This window comes from Pseudonaja textilis, chromosome 6 (genome assembly GCF_049901715.1).
Source record: "Pseudonaja textilis isolate UNSWEBS1 chromosome 6, rPseTex1.2, whole genome shotgun sequence".
Lineage (NCBI taxonomy): Eukaryota > Metazoa > Chordata > Lepidosauria > Squamata > Elapidae > Pseudonaja > Pseudonaja textilis.
In genome coordinates, this window is record NC_141995.1 from 25,721,216 (window position 1) to 25,741,046 (window position 19,831).

The 19,831-nt window shown below is 36.6% G+C and overlaps 1 protein-coding gene across 16 annotated transcripts in view; it reads left to right on the forward strand.

The window, feature by feature from the left end:
- Positions 1–19,831, forward strand: part of INPP4B (inositol polyphosphate-4-phosphatase type II B) — a 226,777-nt gene that overhangs the window by 142,032 nt on the left and 64,914 nt on the right. For 14 of the 16 annotated variants that reach the window (XM_087936104.1, XM_087936099.1, XM_087936103.1 and 11 more), the window contains 4 exons: positions 2,574–2,691; positions 11,124–11,264; positions 13,906–14,003; positions 18,935–19,047. In XM_087936104.1, coding sequence (XP_087792230.1) covers positions 2,574–2,691; positions 11,124–11,264; positions 13,906–14,003; positions 18,935–19,047 — 470 coding nt within the window. Of the gene's footprint in view, positions 1–2,573; positions 2,692–4,070; positions 4,319–11,123; positions 11,265–13,905; positions 14,004–18,934; positions 19,048–19,831 lie in introns of those variants that run through there. The other 2 variants (XM_087936108.1, XM_087936106.1) reach the window with 2 other exon arrangements.

Sequence of the window (19,831 nt, forward strand, 5' to 3'; positions counted from 1 at the left end):
CTATTGGTTAGTAAGCCAAAAAGTCTAGATAGTGGACATTGCAATACCTGAAGAGAACAGAAGAAAAGCGAAACAACAGGAGACTATCGCAAAATATAAAGACTTGCAATTAAAAGTAGCATGGGTGTGGCAAGAGAAAGCAAATATACTACCAATAGTAATGGGCTTCTTGGATCTCATCCCGAAATACCTGGAACACCACTTGGGTATTGACAAAATCACCATCAGTCCATTGCAAAAGGCAGCTTTTCTTAGAACAGCTTACATTCTGTGACAGTTTAATATAATCAAACAACATCTATCTATCCTAGATCCTTAGGAAACCTGGAAACTATGTCAGAATTCTCTTCATAGACTATAGCTCGGCCTTTAACACCATTTTGCTGGGCATTCTTATTGAAAAGTTTGATTGACTTGAATTTCCCTCCCCTGACCTGTGACTGGATTAAAGACTTTTTGACGGATCATCCACAAACAGTGATGGCTGGGTCCTTTACATCCTCCTCCCTGAAGCTCAGCACTTGCTTTCCTCAGGCTGTGTGCTAAGTCCCTACCTGTACTTGCTGTACACACATGACTGAATATCTTCTGATCCATCTAATATGACAATAAAGTTTGCAAATGATACCACTGTGCTGGGTCTTATTACAGGAGGGACGAGTCAGCATACAGGGAAGAAGTCCAGAAGTTATCTACATGGTGCTCAGAAAACAACTTGCATCTAAACACCAGCAAGACAAAGGAGATGGTGTTGGACTTCCGGAAGCAGAAAGAAAACTGCCCCACTCTACAACAAGGGGGGCTGTGTGGAGAGGGTCTCCTTGTTCAAATTCCTGGGAGTGCTGCATCTTAGCCAAGATCCCACCTTGCAAAATAACACATTCCAGGTGGTTAGAAAGGGCCAGAAGAGATTCCATTTCCTTAGGATCTTGCAGAAAAATCAGATGGAACAATGGCTGATGACTTCCTTCTACTGGTCCATGATAGAAAGTGCCCTCACATATTGTGTCACAGTATGATACACTGGCTTAATAGCCGCAGACAGCAAAGCACTACAGAAGGTGATGAGCACAGCACTAAAAATTATGGACTGCTCCCTAACCTCACTGGAGAAAATTGCCAGGTCCCGCTGTCTTAGCAGAGTGAGGAAAATATGGGACAACTCACATCCTGGACAGCATTTTTTTATTCTCCTACCATCGGGTAGGAGATATAGAAGGATAGCCATCCAGACAAATAGAATGAAAAATAGTTTCATTCAGACTAGTAAATGCAACGTAACACCACAATCAGGCTTAATGTGATAGACTTATAGTGCCAGTGTATATACCAATGCAATATATGTATGTATGGAGAAATGTGTGCTAGTTTATTATTTATTTGGGGTTAAAGATTTCTTTCTATTTATTGAGATGTATTCAGGAGTGGGTTTCTACCGGTTCTGTCCACCTCTGTAGAACCGCTAGCTCTAAAGAGCAGCAGACGTAGAATCGGTTCTATGTCAGCTGATGTTTTTGCCCACCCGCTCACCTGGGCTCTTACCTGATCTTTATTTCCTGATTTTTCAACTTCAGCTGCCGTGCGAGGCACAGCCGCAGTTAAAAAAGCAGGAAAAAAGGGCTTTTTCAAAGGCTGCTTCTCTGCACACAGCATGCTGATGACAATTTACAGACGCGCACCGGCAGCGTGCAGGGAACCACATTGTAAATTACTAAACCTCATAAATCACCAAACTGGTAGTTAACCCTGTCGGATCCCACCCCTGGATGTATTCCATGTTCTTGGGTGGGCTGCACCAAGAGAGGCTCATTCAATTTCATTGTACACATGTTGTGCATTGACAATAAAGGTTTGAACTTGAACTTGAGGAAGAATGCAATAGGTGGACAAAAATACCAGCTTCATTCTAACTGCGCAACCAACCATAATAAACAATTTACATCTGTCAATTACAAAAGGCTTTGGATCCGAAAATGTACTGTGCCAACGTATCAACAATCTCCTAGATTGTTGGAAAGAACTTGATGCAAATGAAAGCCAATGTCAGCCAAAGAACTGCTATAATTTTACAATGTTGTATAATAATATCCTAAAAACCTGAATGGTGGCTTTTATGCAATAATGAGGAAAAAGATGACTTTATTCACAAAATGTGCTCATAGTGGGTTCACATCATACCTTGCCAGATTAAACAACCTTATTTATGGCTTGGTGCAGTAATACTGCACTGCAGTATGTCAACCTAGATCTAGGTCTGCATTTGTTTTTGTGAATAAATTTCTCAAAATATTCCTGGTATGTGGGAAAGTAGGAATTTACATAAAAGTTGTACAACATATTTGTTATATTATCCAGAGATCTCTGGTTAATAATGTAAATAAAATAAATCCGTAATAAGCAAATAATTAAGGGAAAGAACTTTTTGTAAAAACATGGTAAAAGTAGATATAGTTTAATCTTAAAATTTGACCTCTATATTTGATTTACATTGTTTCCTTTAAACCAAGCAGATTGTTTGTCATGTATATTTTGTTTTCTTTTTTATTTTATTTTATTTTATTTTTTCATTATAGGTGATGAAATTGGGATGCTAGAAGATATGGCTGTGGGAATATCAGACTTGCAAAAAGTCATGTTTAAAATAACTGAAACTAAATCAGATGACCTAATGCCTGTTATAACTGGAAGACGGTATGTATTCTCTTGTTCTTTAAAAAAAATGTTAATTTGATGTAGCACAAAAATAAAAATTGAAGTTATGTGATATTTAAGAAAGAGGCAGAAATCAGAATGAACACCTTTTAAGGAAATTGCAGGTGATGTGGTTAGCCAGCAGCAGGTGCGGATGGTGGAGGAGAGCAAGGACTCAGATGAGGGGCCAGGACCATTAGGGAGTGGCCTTCAGAGATTGTGGGGGCTGGCAGCAGTGAGGAGGTTCCCGAGGAGCCTGTGCCAAGTGTGCGTGCTCACAGGATTATCGTAGGAGAGACCAGTTACAACAGCACGGGCGACTCGGGAGTAAGTCTGCAAGGTAATGGCCCCTCCCTCAAGAGAATAAAAGCCAGGTTTGAAGAAGCGTTCTTTGCAGAAGGCAAAGATGCTCTGAAACTCAGCCTCGAGGACATTATAGTTAGTATTTGAAAACTCTTGTAAACTGTTTCTTATCTGTGGGTTTTGGGCAGCCTTGACAAACAACTTGGCAAGGCTCTTTCTTGTCATAGCTAATTAGTTGGAAGCAGCCTTTTATCTTTGAAGAAACAATTTGTGAATTAAGCCTTAACATGTGGAAGCTGCTGTCTTTGTCTTGTGTTGCTCTCTTGGAACCAGGTTGGGTCAATAAGGTGACATGATGTTCTGTTTAAGGAAATTGCAGGTCTCATTAAGAAAATAAACTCCTTTGATTTTAATTGTGTAATTTTATAGTGTCAAAAATGAAGAGGGGATGAATGAAGAGGTGTCTTTCTTTTTATATGAAAAAAACTAAGCAGCATGTCTTCTGATGCTTGAGTATAGTTGTTTCTTTGCTGTCTAAGACCACGCCTGGCATAGGCCCAACAAAAGATTACGATTAGAACAATACAGGTAGTCCTCAAGATGTGACTATAATGGTACTTGGCCATTATAATTGCATATTGCAATGGCCGTTAAGAAAATGCCTCACCTAATAACCCCACATCTCTGCTGTCCCCTCTGCAACTGTTAAACATCCAGGTCATTAAGTGGAGCAATGAGTCCTTCAGAGTGAGGGGATGCCCTTGGAAGCCTTAGCACAGACCCAGGCTAATCTTCCTGGGCCTCCAAGCCTTCTCCCATCCTCCGAGGCACCCAGTGGTCCTCTCCCAGTCCTTCAGGGTCTCCCAGTCCTTGGCCTGCTCCCAGCCAGCTATTCAGCCAAACACGGGAGCTTAAAGCAGGTCAGCAGAAGCAACTGGCATGTGGTAGGCAGTTACAGCCTATAGGCCAAGGCCTACTTCCCATCTGGTCACCCCAGGGACTTGCAGGACTCAATCTGCTCCTCAGCCAACTCCAGGGCTGAGCAGTACCAAACTTACCTTTTCATTTTTTTGCAGAGTCCAGTTGATGCAAAGTGAGACTCGTCTTAGTTTTCTTGTAGAGGCTGCTAACCTCATGGCAACTTTGTGCTATTCTCCTAGCAAGTAGTATTCAAACTCCACAAACATAGGGATCCTCCTTAAAAAATAGGGCTTCCACAAACAAACGGAGCCTCCTTAGTGACTGATTGTAAGTCGAGACATTGTTGCTATAATGTCTAAATTAAAATGTGACAGCATGCCAGAAATAAATTTCCTGCATTTTCAGACTCAGTGACTCTGTGGAAAAGGAAGAAACATTATACAAAACATTGTTTTAGGCACAGGCCATTTGCCAAGCAGACAGCTTAATAACCTCATCAACATTACCAACTCAGGGTACAAAACATTGTGCAGAAAGTTTCTGCTAATGAAATATGCCATGGTGTGGGGGGAACAGGATTGCCACAAGAATCATGCCTAGGGACCTTCTGTTAGTGGAGTTCCATTAATTTTTTAAAAAATGTTCTACTTCTGAGGGAGCCATAGCTGTCTTGCATCGCAATCTATTCCATTCAAACCCTTGTAAGAGCATCTAGCACAGATTTCATCAGTGCAATTAAATATTATTGCAGAGTTTCCAAACTCTACAGTGCCACAACCTTTTAAAATGATAAATGATTTTTTGTGATTCCCTCCATGAATAAAATTAATGAGCCATTTCCCTTTGTTCCAGTGAATGAGGCAGCTATCAGTTTAGCAGGTGTCAGCATTACGTGAGTTTCCTCTCCCATTTATTATTTCCTGTACATAAGTCAGAGTCCTGCTAGAACTCAATCCCAGGAGGAACAATTATGGCAGCAATTCAGCCTTGCATGCACAACCCATGCAGAACTCTGGCTTTGTGTGTGGAAGCTTGATACCTCACAACACTGGAAATTAGTCTCACAGCTGGCTTGACCACACAGACTAAACTGAGTTCTCACAGAGCTAAAGCTTTGTTTGCACAAGACTTAAGCCTAGAAATCAAGATTGCTGTGAGGAGTATCTACAATATACGTGGAACATAATGCAGATATCCAGGCAGTATTCCATCTTGAGAAAATGGCTCTGGTCAAAACTGGACACTGTGGTGAAACCAAGGCATACCAAACTATAAAATAAAACCTAAATTATGCCTCTTGATCAAAGCAGCATTCCTCCAGCGCATAAGCGGAAAGAAAAAGAGAAGTACAGCTCCAGGTTAAGAAATTCCCATTCTCTTCCCTCCCCCATACCTGCTGTACTTCTGTCTCTTTCCCTCTCTCCACTTTGGATCTCAGTGTATTTTGCAATTTATGCAAGATAATTTCTTTCATTCCTTCCTTCCTTCCGTACATCTGTCTTTATATCATAATGCCCTTTTTGCTCTTCTCTGCTCATAGGATCATGGAGTCTACAAAGCCAGGGGAAAAGTAAAAGGCAGAGGCTCCCAAGAATTCCCTGCAGGTTACCCTTCCTCACTGCCTCCCAGATCCCCTTTCTTCCACACCCATCATTACCATTCTTCCCATTACCCTTCATTTCTAGCTCCTTTCTTCTCTCACTCTCAATTTTGCAGACTCACTCAGCATTACACCACTTCCAAATGCAAAAGAACTTTGCAGCACACATGGATTTTCACATTTACATAGTACAGGGCATTCAGAAGTACAAAAGAAATAGAATTACAAGAACATGAGCAGCAGTATACTATATAGTTAGAGCTGAATGGATTTGGATAGAAAGTTTGTTCAAGTTGAGTCTGGCTCTTGATGTCTATATGAATATGTCCATGATGTTTTCTGGGCAGCATTGTGAAAGTAGCAGCCTTCTCGGGAATTTTTGTTTGGTTTTTAATTTCCCAACTTAAGCCTATCAGCCAGGGACCAGTGCTCATTTCCTGTTCATCAGATCCAAACTTAGCATTATTTAAATGTTTCAATACAACTATAATACTGTAGATGCTACCAGATACTTTGTAGGGAAAGGGACAGGGAAATAAACACGAGTTAATGCTTAAAAGATGTAGCGAAGGGAGAGACAAAATAGAAATAGTTTTGGCTTCTTTGGTTTTGTTTTAATTTTATGTTTCTTTTTGTCCTTGCCTTCAATTTCTGTTTCTTATTACACTTGGAAAACATGTTTGGTGAGGTTGAATATAATAATGATGAAAATAATAGTCTTTAATAATGAGGAACTTTTTTTATAATTAAAGTTTCTTTGTTGTTATCCATAAACACACTGTGGATAATAAACAGATTATTAGTTAATACTATAAAACCTCTACTGGCTACAATAAGTATTGTGATTGTATTTATAATTCAAATGAGGAAATTCTTGAGTGTGCTGGAATTTCTGCAAAAAAACAAAAATTAATCTCAGTCATGAAAAAATCTGATACTAGATATTACCAGATGATCTGATCAATATTAATAGGAAACAGTATTGAGGAATCCCATTATCATTTTCCAGTTCTGCACCTATAGTTTACAGACCACCTGATAACATTTCTTAGATTTTCAATTGAAAATAATCAAAAGTGCCCTCATGAGAAAGTGAAACTTTAAAATCAGTAATCAATAACTGTTTTCAATGTCTGGTTTCTTGGCAAATAAAGAGAACTCTGAAATATTGACTTCATTTTTCTATTATCTTCTTTGTCTGTATTCCAAATAATTAGAACTTGTTTCAGTTTCTGAAGTTACATAAAATTTATTACTGCACTGGGCTCTAGGTGCCTTCATGGAAGTAAACATGTTTGTTTATACTTTGCCTATAATTTCTTTCCTGTGTTCTATAAATGGACACTAGCTCATACATATGCTAATACATCCCTAAAATGATTTTCTAAATTATTTATGGAGTGTAGACACATTGCAACCTTGTGTTTTCTATAGTGCTGGGTACTTTTCTAATTGTTTATCATAGTATTTTGCAGATGTACACCAGAGAATTTGTGGGGTTTTTTTATGTTTCAAAACAAGGATTTTAGCAATAATTATTCTCTTGGCACCTACTTTTTACCTTTTCTAAATTTGTAGGAAGGAGCAAGCTTTTTTCTCTCAATTTTTACTAGATTTAATATTCCATCTCACTATATTTGATTCTACATACAGAACATGACATGTAGTTACTCAGTTAATGACCATTCAAAGTTGCAATGGCACTGAAAAAAAATGACTTATCACCATTTTTCACACTTACAACCATTGCACCCACCCCATAATCACATGATCAAAATTTGACCACTTGGCAACTGGCATGCATTTATGATGGTTGTAGTGTCCCGGGGTCATGTGATCAGCTTTTGTAACTTTCTGACAAGCAAAGTCAGTGCCAGATTCACTTAACAGCCATGTTGTTAACTTAATAACTGAACTTATTCATTTAACTACTGGCAACCAAGGTCGTAAAATGGGGCAAAATTCACTTAATTTCATCTTGCTTAGCAACCAAAATGTTGGGCTGAATTGTTGTAAATCGAGGGCTACCAGTACTATAAACAGTGTAGTGGTGGCTCCAATTATTAGTAGGAGCACTATATAAATTTTTAATTTTTATTAGAAGTCTTTTTAACTTAAAATGATCTATTTTATTTATTTACTAAGTTTATCTAATAATTTTTTCTAAGCTGGATAAGGGTTCTGAATTACAGACCAGTTTGTTTTATAAATGTGGATACTAAAACATTAATTGCTCTGTTGGCTTGAAGCCTTCAGGCTGAATTTATGGAACCATCAGGGAATTAATAATACTAGACTATTAATCGAGGCAATGGCTTTATCTCAAAATAGGTAGAAAATATTTTGTTATATGATATGGTATGAGCCCTCAGCTATCCCTTTTCAAAATCATTTGTGACCTTTGATCCTTTTTATTTAAAACACTTATATGCTGCCCACTCCTTTCATGGATCCACAATAAGTAGCTTACAAAAACGTAATAAGCCAATAATAATGAAAAGCAAGAAATCTTAAATACTGAAAAATAAATCAACCAATGTTTAATATTCAAAAAGCAAATTGTTAAAACATCTGCGTTAATAAATATACTTTTAGTCCCTTTTACAATGTAAGAAGCCTTAATCCATAGTGAGTTCAACTACATGGTATGTATCATGGGAAAAGCAAAGTTAATTGGTAACGTCAAATATCCAGCAGGCACCTCATTCGCAATCTGAGAGTACAAGATAAATATGCAGGAGTAGGTGATCCTGTAAATAGCTTGGAGCTAAGCAAGGAAAGGTTTTATATATACATTTCTTAAATTAAGTCCAGCAGCTATCAATTAGTGAAACTGTTTCATTATTGTTTCAATCTCTAAAAGCATTATCAGTTACAAATGTTGCCTCTTTCTGGACAATGTTTGGACTATCTTCAAGAGCTGATCCACACAGCATATTATAATAATGAAATTATAAAGTCTTCAAGCCAAGTATTTTGTCTCTAAGTAGGGATGTCCATGATTCATTACCAAAATCACCCAATTTTGCTCCAGATATTTTGGGGCTAAACACTACACTGTACAATGTTGAATCTAAAAATTAATATAGACTGCAAATCTGTCTGTTAAAGCAGGCTGCAGATCTTCCAAATCCTGAAGTCCATTTCTTGGACTGAAACAATTCTATTTTGTTGCCACTGATAGTTAGCTTATTCCTCCATATCCACCCTTTATAATTTGGAGACATTCAGAGGCTCTAGAATTGTCCAAACTCACCAGAAAGGGGAAATATGGCTAAGTAACATAAGGTTATTAATGGCAAAGTGAGTGAAGCAATATAACTTTCCCACAGCATATTAAGAAGTAGGCTGTAAAACAGTGACTCTACTATAGCTCCCTTAAGTGCTCCTGAAAGTTATCATGTCAAATGGTATCAAACCTGCCAAGAGATTCAGAAGTGCCAATAAGATTGCACTACCCATTTCTCTTTCCTCGTTCATTAGAGAAACCAAGCTGTCTCCAATATTACAGGAAACTTTCTTTGCAATATGGAACTATTAGCAGTCTGGAAATAATTATTCTAGACACTTCACTAAAGTTCTAATAGCTTTATTGTTGTTTCCTCGATGTGGCATTTGCTAAAACACAAATGTTTACAGTTTGGATTTTCTCTATAGTTACATTTCAATAAGAAATCTATTAAAAAGTTGGTATACTTGTACAACCATTGCTACAAATAGAGTGGTACATTTTCTTTTGGAGTCTATCTTTAGAATCTAACAAGTAAGAATTTTCTATATTTGTTAATTGTTAAATCTAACCAATAACTACATATAGAATATAAAGTGTTATGGATCTTGATTCATGAGGGGTTGCCAAGAAAGTTATCCAGCTTTGGAAAGATTCATATTCAACAAAGCAGTAAAAAAATGGTCAAATGTTTTTGAACAATTGATAAGTTGCCAAGTTTGCTTTTTTTTTCACTATTTACTTTTATGTATTCTCTTTCAAATGTGCATCTGCTTCTGATACCTCATTCTCAACGCTGATGTTCTAAAGAAAAAAAATGATTGTAGATGGTCAATTTCAGAAGGATCATTAATGTTTTAGGAAATTATGCTCCAAATATCAAAATGTTTACTATTGTTTATAGAAGGAACTGTAACATCAAATATATAGAATTATATGATTGTGATTAATTCTGACTGAGTTTAATAAAGTATATGTGAAATAGTTAGCATTTAAAAAGGCTTGTAAAATGAGCAATACAATTACATAGGACATAACCAGAAATGTGCCCAGCTGGGTTTGGGTTCTGGTACCAACCAAGGATACAGAGCAGGAGAGTCGGAATGGCAGTTGTCATTCAGGAATCTCTTGGCCTTCACGGGTTATGCTCCCCAAACTGTTTCTGAGATTGAGTTTGTAGGATCCGTTGGGAGTGTTACTGCTTTTCTAGCTAGAGGCCATCTCAGGACTGAGAGTAGAGTTCGCCAGGTCCTGGGAGACTTCAATTTGCCATCTCTGGGTTTGGCCTTGGAAGTGACTCAGGAGTTCATGGCCATCATGACAGCCATGGGCATATCCCAAGGTATCCCAGGCCCAATTCAAGATAGTAGTCACACTCCAGATATGATTTTCCTGTTGGAGTAGTGCTGGTGGATCTTCAATATCCCTCTGTCACAGTGAGACCACTCCCTGCTGGCCTGGAGATTTTCTTCCACTGCCACCCTTCATGGGGAGGCCAGGTTTATTCACATGATCCACCTTTGGTGACTGACCTGCTTGGGTTCCAAAGTAGCTGGGGGAGATGATGGGGACACTGCTGCATGCTCCTTCTGAGGTTCTGACTGCAACTTGGAGACCCTCCCTCACTCTTATTATAATCTCCTTCCTTTCCTTCTTTTTCCTTCCATCTTCATTCGCCAGTTTTCTTCCTTCCCCTCTTTTCTTATTTTTCCTTCCTTGCTCTCTTCCCATCTTTCCTTCTTTTTCTTTTTCTTTCCTCTTTCCATTTCTCCTTTTCTGTCCCTTGCATGCTCAAATGCAAAAGAAGAAACATTTCTCCTTTTGTTTTGTTTTTAGTTTGTTTTGATAGCCCTCCGCCAGCGAAAGGAACTTGGGGAGGCCACTCATGGACCCCCCATGCCCTGTTTTCAGCCATGATGGTCTCTTGCAGCCCTCTACCAGAAAAAATGGAGGTTGGGGTGGCCACATGTTGTCCCCCTGAGCTCCGTTTTTGCTGGCAGAGGCACCGCGGGCTGGCCATTTGCTGTTTCCAGACCAGCCCCATGGGTCAGATCGAAGCACTTGAGTTTGACACCCCTGCTCAAGCAGTATCATTCAGCAGGCCTTTTCTATCTTAATATCAGGCCCATGGAACAGCATCAACATTGCAATTTCCAATTCTTCTGGATTTCTTCCTGAGAGATATTGGGAGTCCTGTTGGGTTTTACAAATATGGTTTTTTTTTAATTAGAAAGTATTTTTCTTCATTTATGAAAGCATTCTGCTTTTTAGATATAGATATCCTTGTGTACCAGCCTAGGAGTAAAACAGACTGAAAATAGAGTTATTTTTTTAAAAGTGAAACAACTCAAATTTAGTTTTGTCTTTTTGTTTTCATAGGGAACATTATATAATAGAAATAAAGCTTCCAGAAAAGATGTTTGAGTTGCTTCCTCAAGAGATTAAAGATGGAAAATTGCTCTATGTCTATCCAGTCCTCTTTAATGTTGGAATCAATGAACAACAAACACTTGCAGAAAGGTAAATCATCAGGATTATGTGTTGTTTTATATATGGATAGAAAAAATACCTATAGTGTTTAACATCCCATGAGATAATTAAACAATTGGTTATGATAACTTAGCTAGAGAAGATACAGTAAAGTAAGGAGAAATGATAAGTTCATTCTGTTCATATCTATACAAACTGTACCTGATTAGTAGGAAAATCTATGGGCATAGATTCTCCTACTAATCAGGTACAGTTTATATAGATATGGAACATGCTGGTTTTTACAGGAACTATACAATTTGAAGCTCAAAAAATGCACAGAAATATATGTGTATTTTGAGTATACTGTATATATACAGAAATATGCACATTAAAAATACATAACATTTTATATATTAGGAAATAAAGATTGGGAAATAGCTACAAAATGTGCAGATTGGGGTTTTTCTATTCATAAACTGACATTAAAATAGCAACACAAATACACAATTGGAAATATATAACTATAATAAAGCAAACTAAGTATTTAACCATGTCGGACAGGCACTATTTCATTTTTCAGAACAACCCATCCCATGAAAGATATATGCTTGTTGTCAGGAACTTTGGTGCATGTTTATGACTGGAGTAGTCAGTGTCATTTGAGAGAGAGAAAAGGACCATCTCCTTAATATTCTATCTGAACAGCACCTCTGGGCCTAAATAGTCCCTCTTTGTGTCTCAGCAACTGGTTAGTCAGTTACAGTGTATCTGAACAGATTTTTCCATTTTTAGGCCCAAATAAATGTTGACATCTTCAGCTAAATATAGAGAGCTTGTAGGCCAATCCAATTAACTTCTTCTATATAGGTACAACTTAACACTCCATGATTAGCGTTGAAACAAATATTTCATCATCAAAAATTTAACCCAAAATACTATAAACTCCTAAGATACAGATAATTACACCAAAAATCAAACGATTTTTAAAAATCATGGAGAGGGAGAGTTGTAATAGCCCTTCCCCCAAAACTTGGTAACATAGCCAAGGCTTAGCAATTTTCTAAAGATGCACAGGGATTTAGTCATTCAAATTACTGATGAGAAGCTATTCCAAAGAAGGACAGACAAAAAAGCATGATTCTAAGCTCTTGATTGAGTGAACAAATAAAAATTGTACATATTATTGTATCGAAAATAGTGAACATTTGAAGAAATAACCATTAACAATGTCTATTTAATAGACCTGTGATGGAAAGGTTGATCCAATTAGAATGATTTTTAGCTACTTAGATATTTACTAAGTGCATGTATTATGAAAAAAATTAATACTTCTGAAATAATATTTGTTCATCTTCAGCTTAATTCAGTATTTTAAATGCTTTTAATGAATCAAGGTACATAATAGAAGATAATAGAATAACCTAGATTTTGTTGCAATGTGCTAAGAAAAAAAATTCTATGTAAAAATAAATGTCAAAATTGTCAATCTTACATAGTAATAGCTAAATAAAGATTTTCAATGCAGAATAAAGCTGAATAAAGTTAGGGTTAGAATGCATTTTTGAAGCAAGGAATTAAATCAGGGTAAAACAAAACAAAACAAAGCATAGTTTGTGTATGACGTTGTGTATGATTGGTATAACATCCAACAAATGGCTTTCATGGGACGTGATCATATCATCTAACTTTCTACTCTGCTGTTCCAAAGAATTTAAAGCCAAAGTGTTCCTCAGGCGAGTCAGCATTGGGATTTAGTTGCGACAAATTGAATGATTTTTCTGTGATTTGAGGCTTCCATAGACAATTACTTCGAATAGCACCTAGAACTGCATGCTGACCCCCCTCACTTCCAACCTTAATTCAGAAGAAGATGGCTTAGGAATAGACAGAATTTGAATAAATAAATAATATCAGAGAAAACTTCATTTTCAGTTAGAGCCTTATTGACTAAAAAATTCCCAATATTTCAAGAGAATATATTTCTATATAAAGTCTCTGTAATACATATGTAAGAATGTGTCCTCATTTCACAGTATTGAGATTTTTTTAAATTAAACACAGTAAGGTTGTTAATGTGCTCAACAACTATAACTGTCTGGTTTATTTTCTTGTTTAGTCACCTAATAGAATATTAGTTTCTGCTATTGGGTAGGAAAAATAATGATACAGTCAGGCCAATTCTCCCTTGGTTTGAGAAAGACAATCTGACATTACGTGTACTTCAAGTCAACAGCAATCAAGAGTAGGTGAAGGGCTTTTTCAGTGTCGCTTCATTTGATAGATCATTAACCAAAAACACTTTATAAAATAGTATAGCTAATATTTGTAATGGCTAGAGTCTGGAATTTGGAGTCTGGATTTGAATAAAACTGGCAGAAGTACTGCAAATTGGAGCTTTATTTCCATCAGTATTTCCACAGACATAATCCATGTTATAGAGCCTTTTTATTTTGTTAAGATCTTTAAATTGTGACAGAATTTTATATCATGATTGGTTATTAAGTTAAGATATGCTCTACACACATACTACAGACCATTTCTTTAGAATGCTATAAATAATTAACCCATATTAGTAAACGTAAAGCGGAGATTGTTCAGTTTCTCTGAATGAATCATGTTTACATGTTCATTACTGCATTTATGCTATTTTTGTTCTTATTTTTTCAATATATGTTTTGTGATTCTTTAGGTTTGGAGATACCTCCTTGCAAGAAAGCCTTAACCAGGAAAATTTGGAATTGCTAAAAGAATATTATAAGTTACTAATGGAAAAAATACCTCCCGATTGTAAGCATTTTAATAGAACTTCACTATGTTGAATTTGTTACATTTGTCACATATATCAACAAGGTAATATTGTTCCTACAGAGTCATTTTTTATAAACTTGAGTTTCTTTATTATTTTATTGCAAACACTGCCCTTTTTATCTTCCAAATCTTTTTCACTTGAAATAGAATTTCCCATCAGTATTGGTGGAACTGACTGAAGGCTTACGTGGAATACTAGTGAAATAATATCTTCATAGGTTTTAATTGTGAATAATTTCCTATTTCATATTTGTTTAGATTTTTACCAGCAAAATATAACAAAGACAATAAAATATTAATCACACAATTATCAAGTTATATAACTTCCATAGTAGCTCAACAATCCCATTGAAAAACATGTGAGAGTTAAGGTGTGTTAACAGGACATGACAAAATTCTTTGTAGCACCAGTGGGCGCACTGTTGGCATTTTCTTAACTCAAGTTAAACGATGGAAGAGCTTATTCAGGTATTATGTACAAAGAGCAGGTCTATGAATCTTCTTAACTCAAGTGTTTATTTTTTGGGATTGTGTAATTACTGTTAACCCAAGGAAAAGACACAGATGTGGCAGATGGTGTGTAACCACTGTCCCATGTCAGACCATCTGGATGACTTGGGATAGGACTATGTTATCATGGTGACCATACTCCCAAAGGAGGTAGATTGAATTCCCCTAAAATTATAAGTCTAGAACAGAGACCCCAACCTTTTGGGCACCAGGAACCGGTTCCAGGGAGAGAGATTGTTCACAGACTGGAGAGGACATTGTTTCGCGTGTTGTCTGCATCCCACAGATGGGGCTTTGCTTGTTCATGTGGCGCAGTTTCTGGCATACCGTGGCTCAGTGCCGATCCATGGACCGGAGTTTGGGGACCCCTGGGTCTAGAGAACTCTGCTCCTAACCCAGAACGGATTCAGTGAGCTTAGACTGGGAAGTTGCTATGCAGCAAAGAAGTTAGTACAATAGCAACAATCCCAACTAATCTCTAAAGCCCAACTTAATGAACATATCTCATATATGACAGCCTGTGTTGCACCGTTCCTGAGATTATAGGAGGTTCCTAGATGACAATCGCCAACTTACTGCTCCAGAGTCTGAACTGATGCCACACCTAAAATTTATATGACAAGACTTTCAAAAGGCCCCACCTAGGACTGGGTAATTCAGGCCAGGTCAGCCTTCTCATCAACAAATAAATCACAAATGATTACATTTACAAGCAGCAGTTGAAAGCCAGAATATCTTCAGGAGTACAGGAAGGGAGACAAAATGTCCTCTATGGTGTCTATTGTCATTCCTCTCCCTCCCTGCCTAGCCAATGCCTCTAGAGTTCTGAAGTCCTGGATGGTCGCTTGGATGGAAAGCTGCCAAGGCAAGCTCCAAGCAGCAGTCACTAGGTTGCACATGTAGTAGCAAGCAGAGGCCCTCTATCCTCAGCATGTGGCAGGAATCTCCCAAAATCTAAACAGCTGAAGTCCTCTGTTGCTGCCAGTTGCCTGACCAATCCCAACACAGTACCTCTAACACAGCCACCCAACAAACCCCCTCCAAAGAAGAGGGTTTGTTGAGATGGTATAATATGTATTGAAAGTTTCAATTCATTCTACAATGTTCATCTGCAGTTCATTCTATGATATTCTGGTGACTGGCTTCTATCCCCCTTTTGTTATATGTTTCTTCTTTCATTTCCTATACATGTCCCTTTCTCTTCAGCATTTTAGAATCTCTGTCTTTATCCACACTGATACCTGGAGATGACTTCATTTTCTTTGTAATATAAATTGTTGCTGTTGCAGTTTCAGCATCACGTTTTACAGAAATTTCCATTCTTCCCAGACATATTTCTCCTTCAGAATTCCGATCTACAGGATTTGGCTTACCTTCTATCTTGGTTCATTGAAATCTGTTTCTTTGAAAGTTAGTATACAGGTTTGACTTCTCTCTATTCTTCCTCCTTTTGAACTCTTGAACATGATCTCAAGGATAATATGATCCATTTCTCCCAAGAGTTCAATTACTTTTACTTCTTCAACCTACAGTTTCTTCTTCTTGGCATTTGTGTAGAAATTCCTTAGATTGTAAGTACTAACTCTACTAGCTTTCCATTGTAGTTTTTTACCAGTCTCTAAGTCATTTTTTTTTCTTTCATGCTTGTCTTTTGTATTGTTCAACACAGTTTTTGGCATTATGTTCAGTTCCGAGCGTTTGACATCTGTCCTTCTCTAGCCAACATTCTTCCAGATAAATCCTTCCCAGGCTTTGTGAAATTAAGCTACCTTTTGCCAGGGTTTCTTCATTTAGATATGGCTGAAGAACATAAAGTAAGGAAATCCAGCAACTTGTCTGTCATAATCAGGATATAGGACCCGGAAGATATAGGACATCATATTAATCTGCATAGTCTTAATGCAGTTTCAGTTCATTTCACATGGAATCCCCCATCATCGCAACACATTTCTCTTTTCTCAAAATTGTTTTTCTTCAACTTCATGGTTGAAGTGTCTTCCACCTTGTTCTGATAGATTGATGAGACTTATTCAGCTAGGTATGGAATGTCCTCAAGAGCAAGAAGCTGATACCAGGCTCTGAGCTCCATCACCGAAAACTACCTATTTCTCTTGTTTTACTGGGTGACATGCTTCCCTTACTTTCCTCCAGTAGCTACTCCAGCTTTCATGTCCTCTGCTTCTCTTATTTTTCAAGGAACTTTTCACCTTCCCTGGTATATGCAAGTATAGAACCTGTCTCTTCATGTTATTTTGCCTTCTATTCTGGTAGAAACAGGAATGTTGGTTTAGATTCTCTTCAAATACTGCATGAACATCACCACTAGGGCTCCTTCATTCTTCCTTCTGTTCAGGGGTAATTGGAATGGATGCCCACATTCCTTCTACCAAACTCACATGTTAAGTTCCCCTGATTGCTCTCCCTATTTGCATATTCAGTGAGGGTTTTTTGATTGTAACCAATGTTACTTTTTTTTTGCTTTGTCCCCTTACCACTTTGTTTCAGTGCTGAATATCTCATGAGAGTACATTTAATTCGTAAGAACTGTGGCTTGTAAGTGAAGAATTAAAAGTCCTATCCACACTCTGTGTTGAAAATTGGAGTGGAATCGCATCTAATATAAAAATGCTAAAACTTATTGTACAAGAACATCAAATGTAATTTGATGTAGGTATTCTATGTATTAAACCATTTCCATGTTAATATGCAGCTCCTTGACCCAAAACTTCTTTTTCTTCTTTTTCTGCTATGCATTTTGTTTTATCAAATGCTACAAATAGAGGAAAATCTAATTTCCTATTTTTTGTATACTGAATTTGGGGCTGCTTATTATTTCTTTGTTCTTGTAATGAAAATGCATTTGCACATTGAGCTCTGGAAAATCCCTAGTTCAGGTTAAATCCTGATTATACCTACCATCAAAATATAAGAAGACCTCAAAAGAGGGGCTTAAAAATCACTGTTGCTATTCAACAAGGATTTATTTATTTCAGGTGATCTTTAGTGTACCACATCATTTTTTCCCTGGATTTTCATGAAGACTATTGCTATTTAAAATTGCTTTCTCCCTAGGATATAATAGATTTCAATCAATATTTTAGTGCATTTGCAGAGCAGATGCATGTTTGCCTTCTCTGGCTGATAACAGCATTATTTATGGACTTTTATTTGCTGAGTTTCTTGAAGCTGCTGGAATTAATGCTAATGAGGTAAAACCTGTGTTTAACTATGACAAATGATCAAAAATTGTTCTAATGCTGCTCATTTTTTGAATGTTAAAACAGTCATCTTTGTAATTAGAAAAATCAAAAAATATTTGAGACACCAAGCACTTTTTTGATTACAGCTAGAAAAATTACTGCAGTAGGTTATAACTAGATCTTAACAGTATGTTAATTCAATATTTATCCCAGCCACACCAGTCTCTAGATTTCCAAACAACCTGCAGCTTTAAATTTTAATCTTTTCTAAAATGTCAACATGCAAATACAACTTCTATGTGACTTCTTAAGGCTCAAGACAAATGTAATATGAAACAAAGATGTTTTTTATTGCTTTGTTTTGTTTTTGTTTCTTAACATTTAGATCCTACATTTATAAAATAGAAATTCAAAACTTCATCTATTTAAACCCTTCCTTGCCTCACAATTGGTAAGAACTGAAAAGAGGCAAGATATCGATATAATTAGGACAGACAAATATTTTTTAATTTTTCCCATTTGTTTCCTGTTACAAAACAAGAGCAAATGTAGGAGGAAAATATTAGGAGGAAAGATAGCAAAAGACCAGGGACAAACACAGTGGCTTACCACTATTTGAAGGAAAGGTTCAGACATTATGATAGGATTGAATAACCCAATCAAAAGAATCTCATCATCTCTATAACATGGGCTACTGTATTCTAGTAATGAATAGCTGTGTGCACTGTAGTTTTTAGATAATTTCTTTGATTAAAGCTCCATGTCCACAAAACTCAATAGTAATAAAACTATTATAAAACTACATTTGACAGTAATTTATATTAAGATGTTTCTTGTTATTATTATTATTTTTATTGGTTCCTCATGTCTCCCTTTCTCCTGTCCATCAAGGGGGCTGTGTTTTTTATTCACCGCTGCAGTTACAGAAAAGCAGCACTAGGAATGTTTATAGAGAGGAAACAGAAATAAAGTAGATTGTGAAGTGCTTCTAATTTCCATTCAAATCACAAACACTGGGTGCTTTGCACTTCAGAAGAAACTCTTAAATAGTAGTATATTAATACACATTATTTTCAGATCAGTCAATATATCAATAATGATATTACTCTGTTAGATGAAAATCATGTATTTGAAAGGACTGTGTAGCTACTGTTTTAATGAATGGGAAATATCACGGGCTGTCTCCTTCTCCTTTTGCAGGCCTACCACATTTTCAGGAACAGAATGATTTAAAAGGATTACTAGAAAATCTTCATCAAAATATTCAGACTAAAAAAAGAAAGAACGTAGAAATCATGTGGTTGGCTGCAACGGTAAGAAGCCTCATCAAACAGCAATTCCATTGAAGTCATTCTGTCTTGTTAAATTAAACTTTGGGTCCCCAAAGAGCTGAGGAAAGTCACTAATGAGTTCATTTTTTTCTAAATCACTCTAATTTTATTAATTACAAAATATGTATATTTTTAGATTCCTTCCAAGTACTTTATCAAACTATATTAGTATGTGAAATCAGTTGCACATGCATGCTTTATCCAAGCCAGTTTTTCCAGTGCCCTGTTTGAAATTTGGTTGATGCTAAATCCCTCCAGACACATTGATATTACATATTCTTTTGAAAACATTCTCTGTACATAATGAAACATAGAATTAAATTACTTTTTCTATCGGGATTAACTGCTTTTGGTTTTGGCTGGAGGTTTGGTTTGAAGTTAGGAAAGAACTTGAAATGATTCTGTAGCCATTTCATGAATATCCTACTGGTGTTTGCATTTTCATCTCATCTGCAGAAGAAAATATAACAGAGGAGATTGACATTAGGGGTGAAATCAGGGAGTGTGGGGATTAGATTTCATTTTATACTAAGAAAATAGTTCTTGAAAATAATTTGGCTTCTTTACGGCCACAGTTCCTGTGGCCAGACTATATTGATATACTTTTTCTGTCTGATCTAGTAAGACACAAAAATAAATGACAGAAGAGCTTATTCAGACATTATGTACAAAGAGCAGGTCTATGAATCTTTTCTTATTGATTGTTCGTTTGTTTTTACTATCTGTGGTTCTTGATACATTCTGCAAAAGATTGAGTTGATTACAT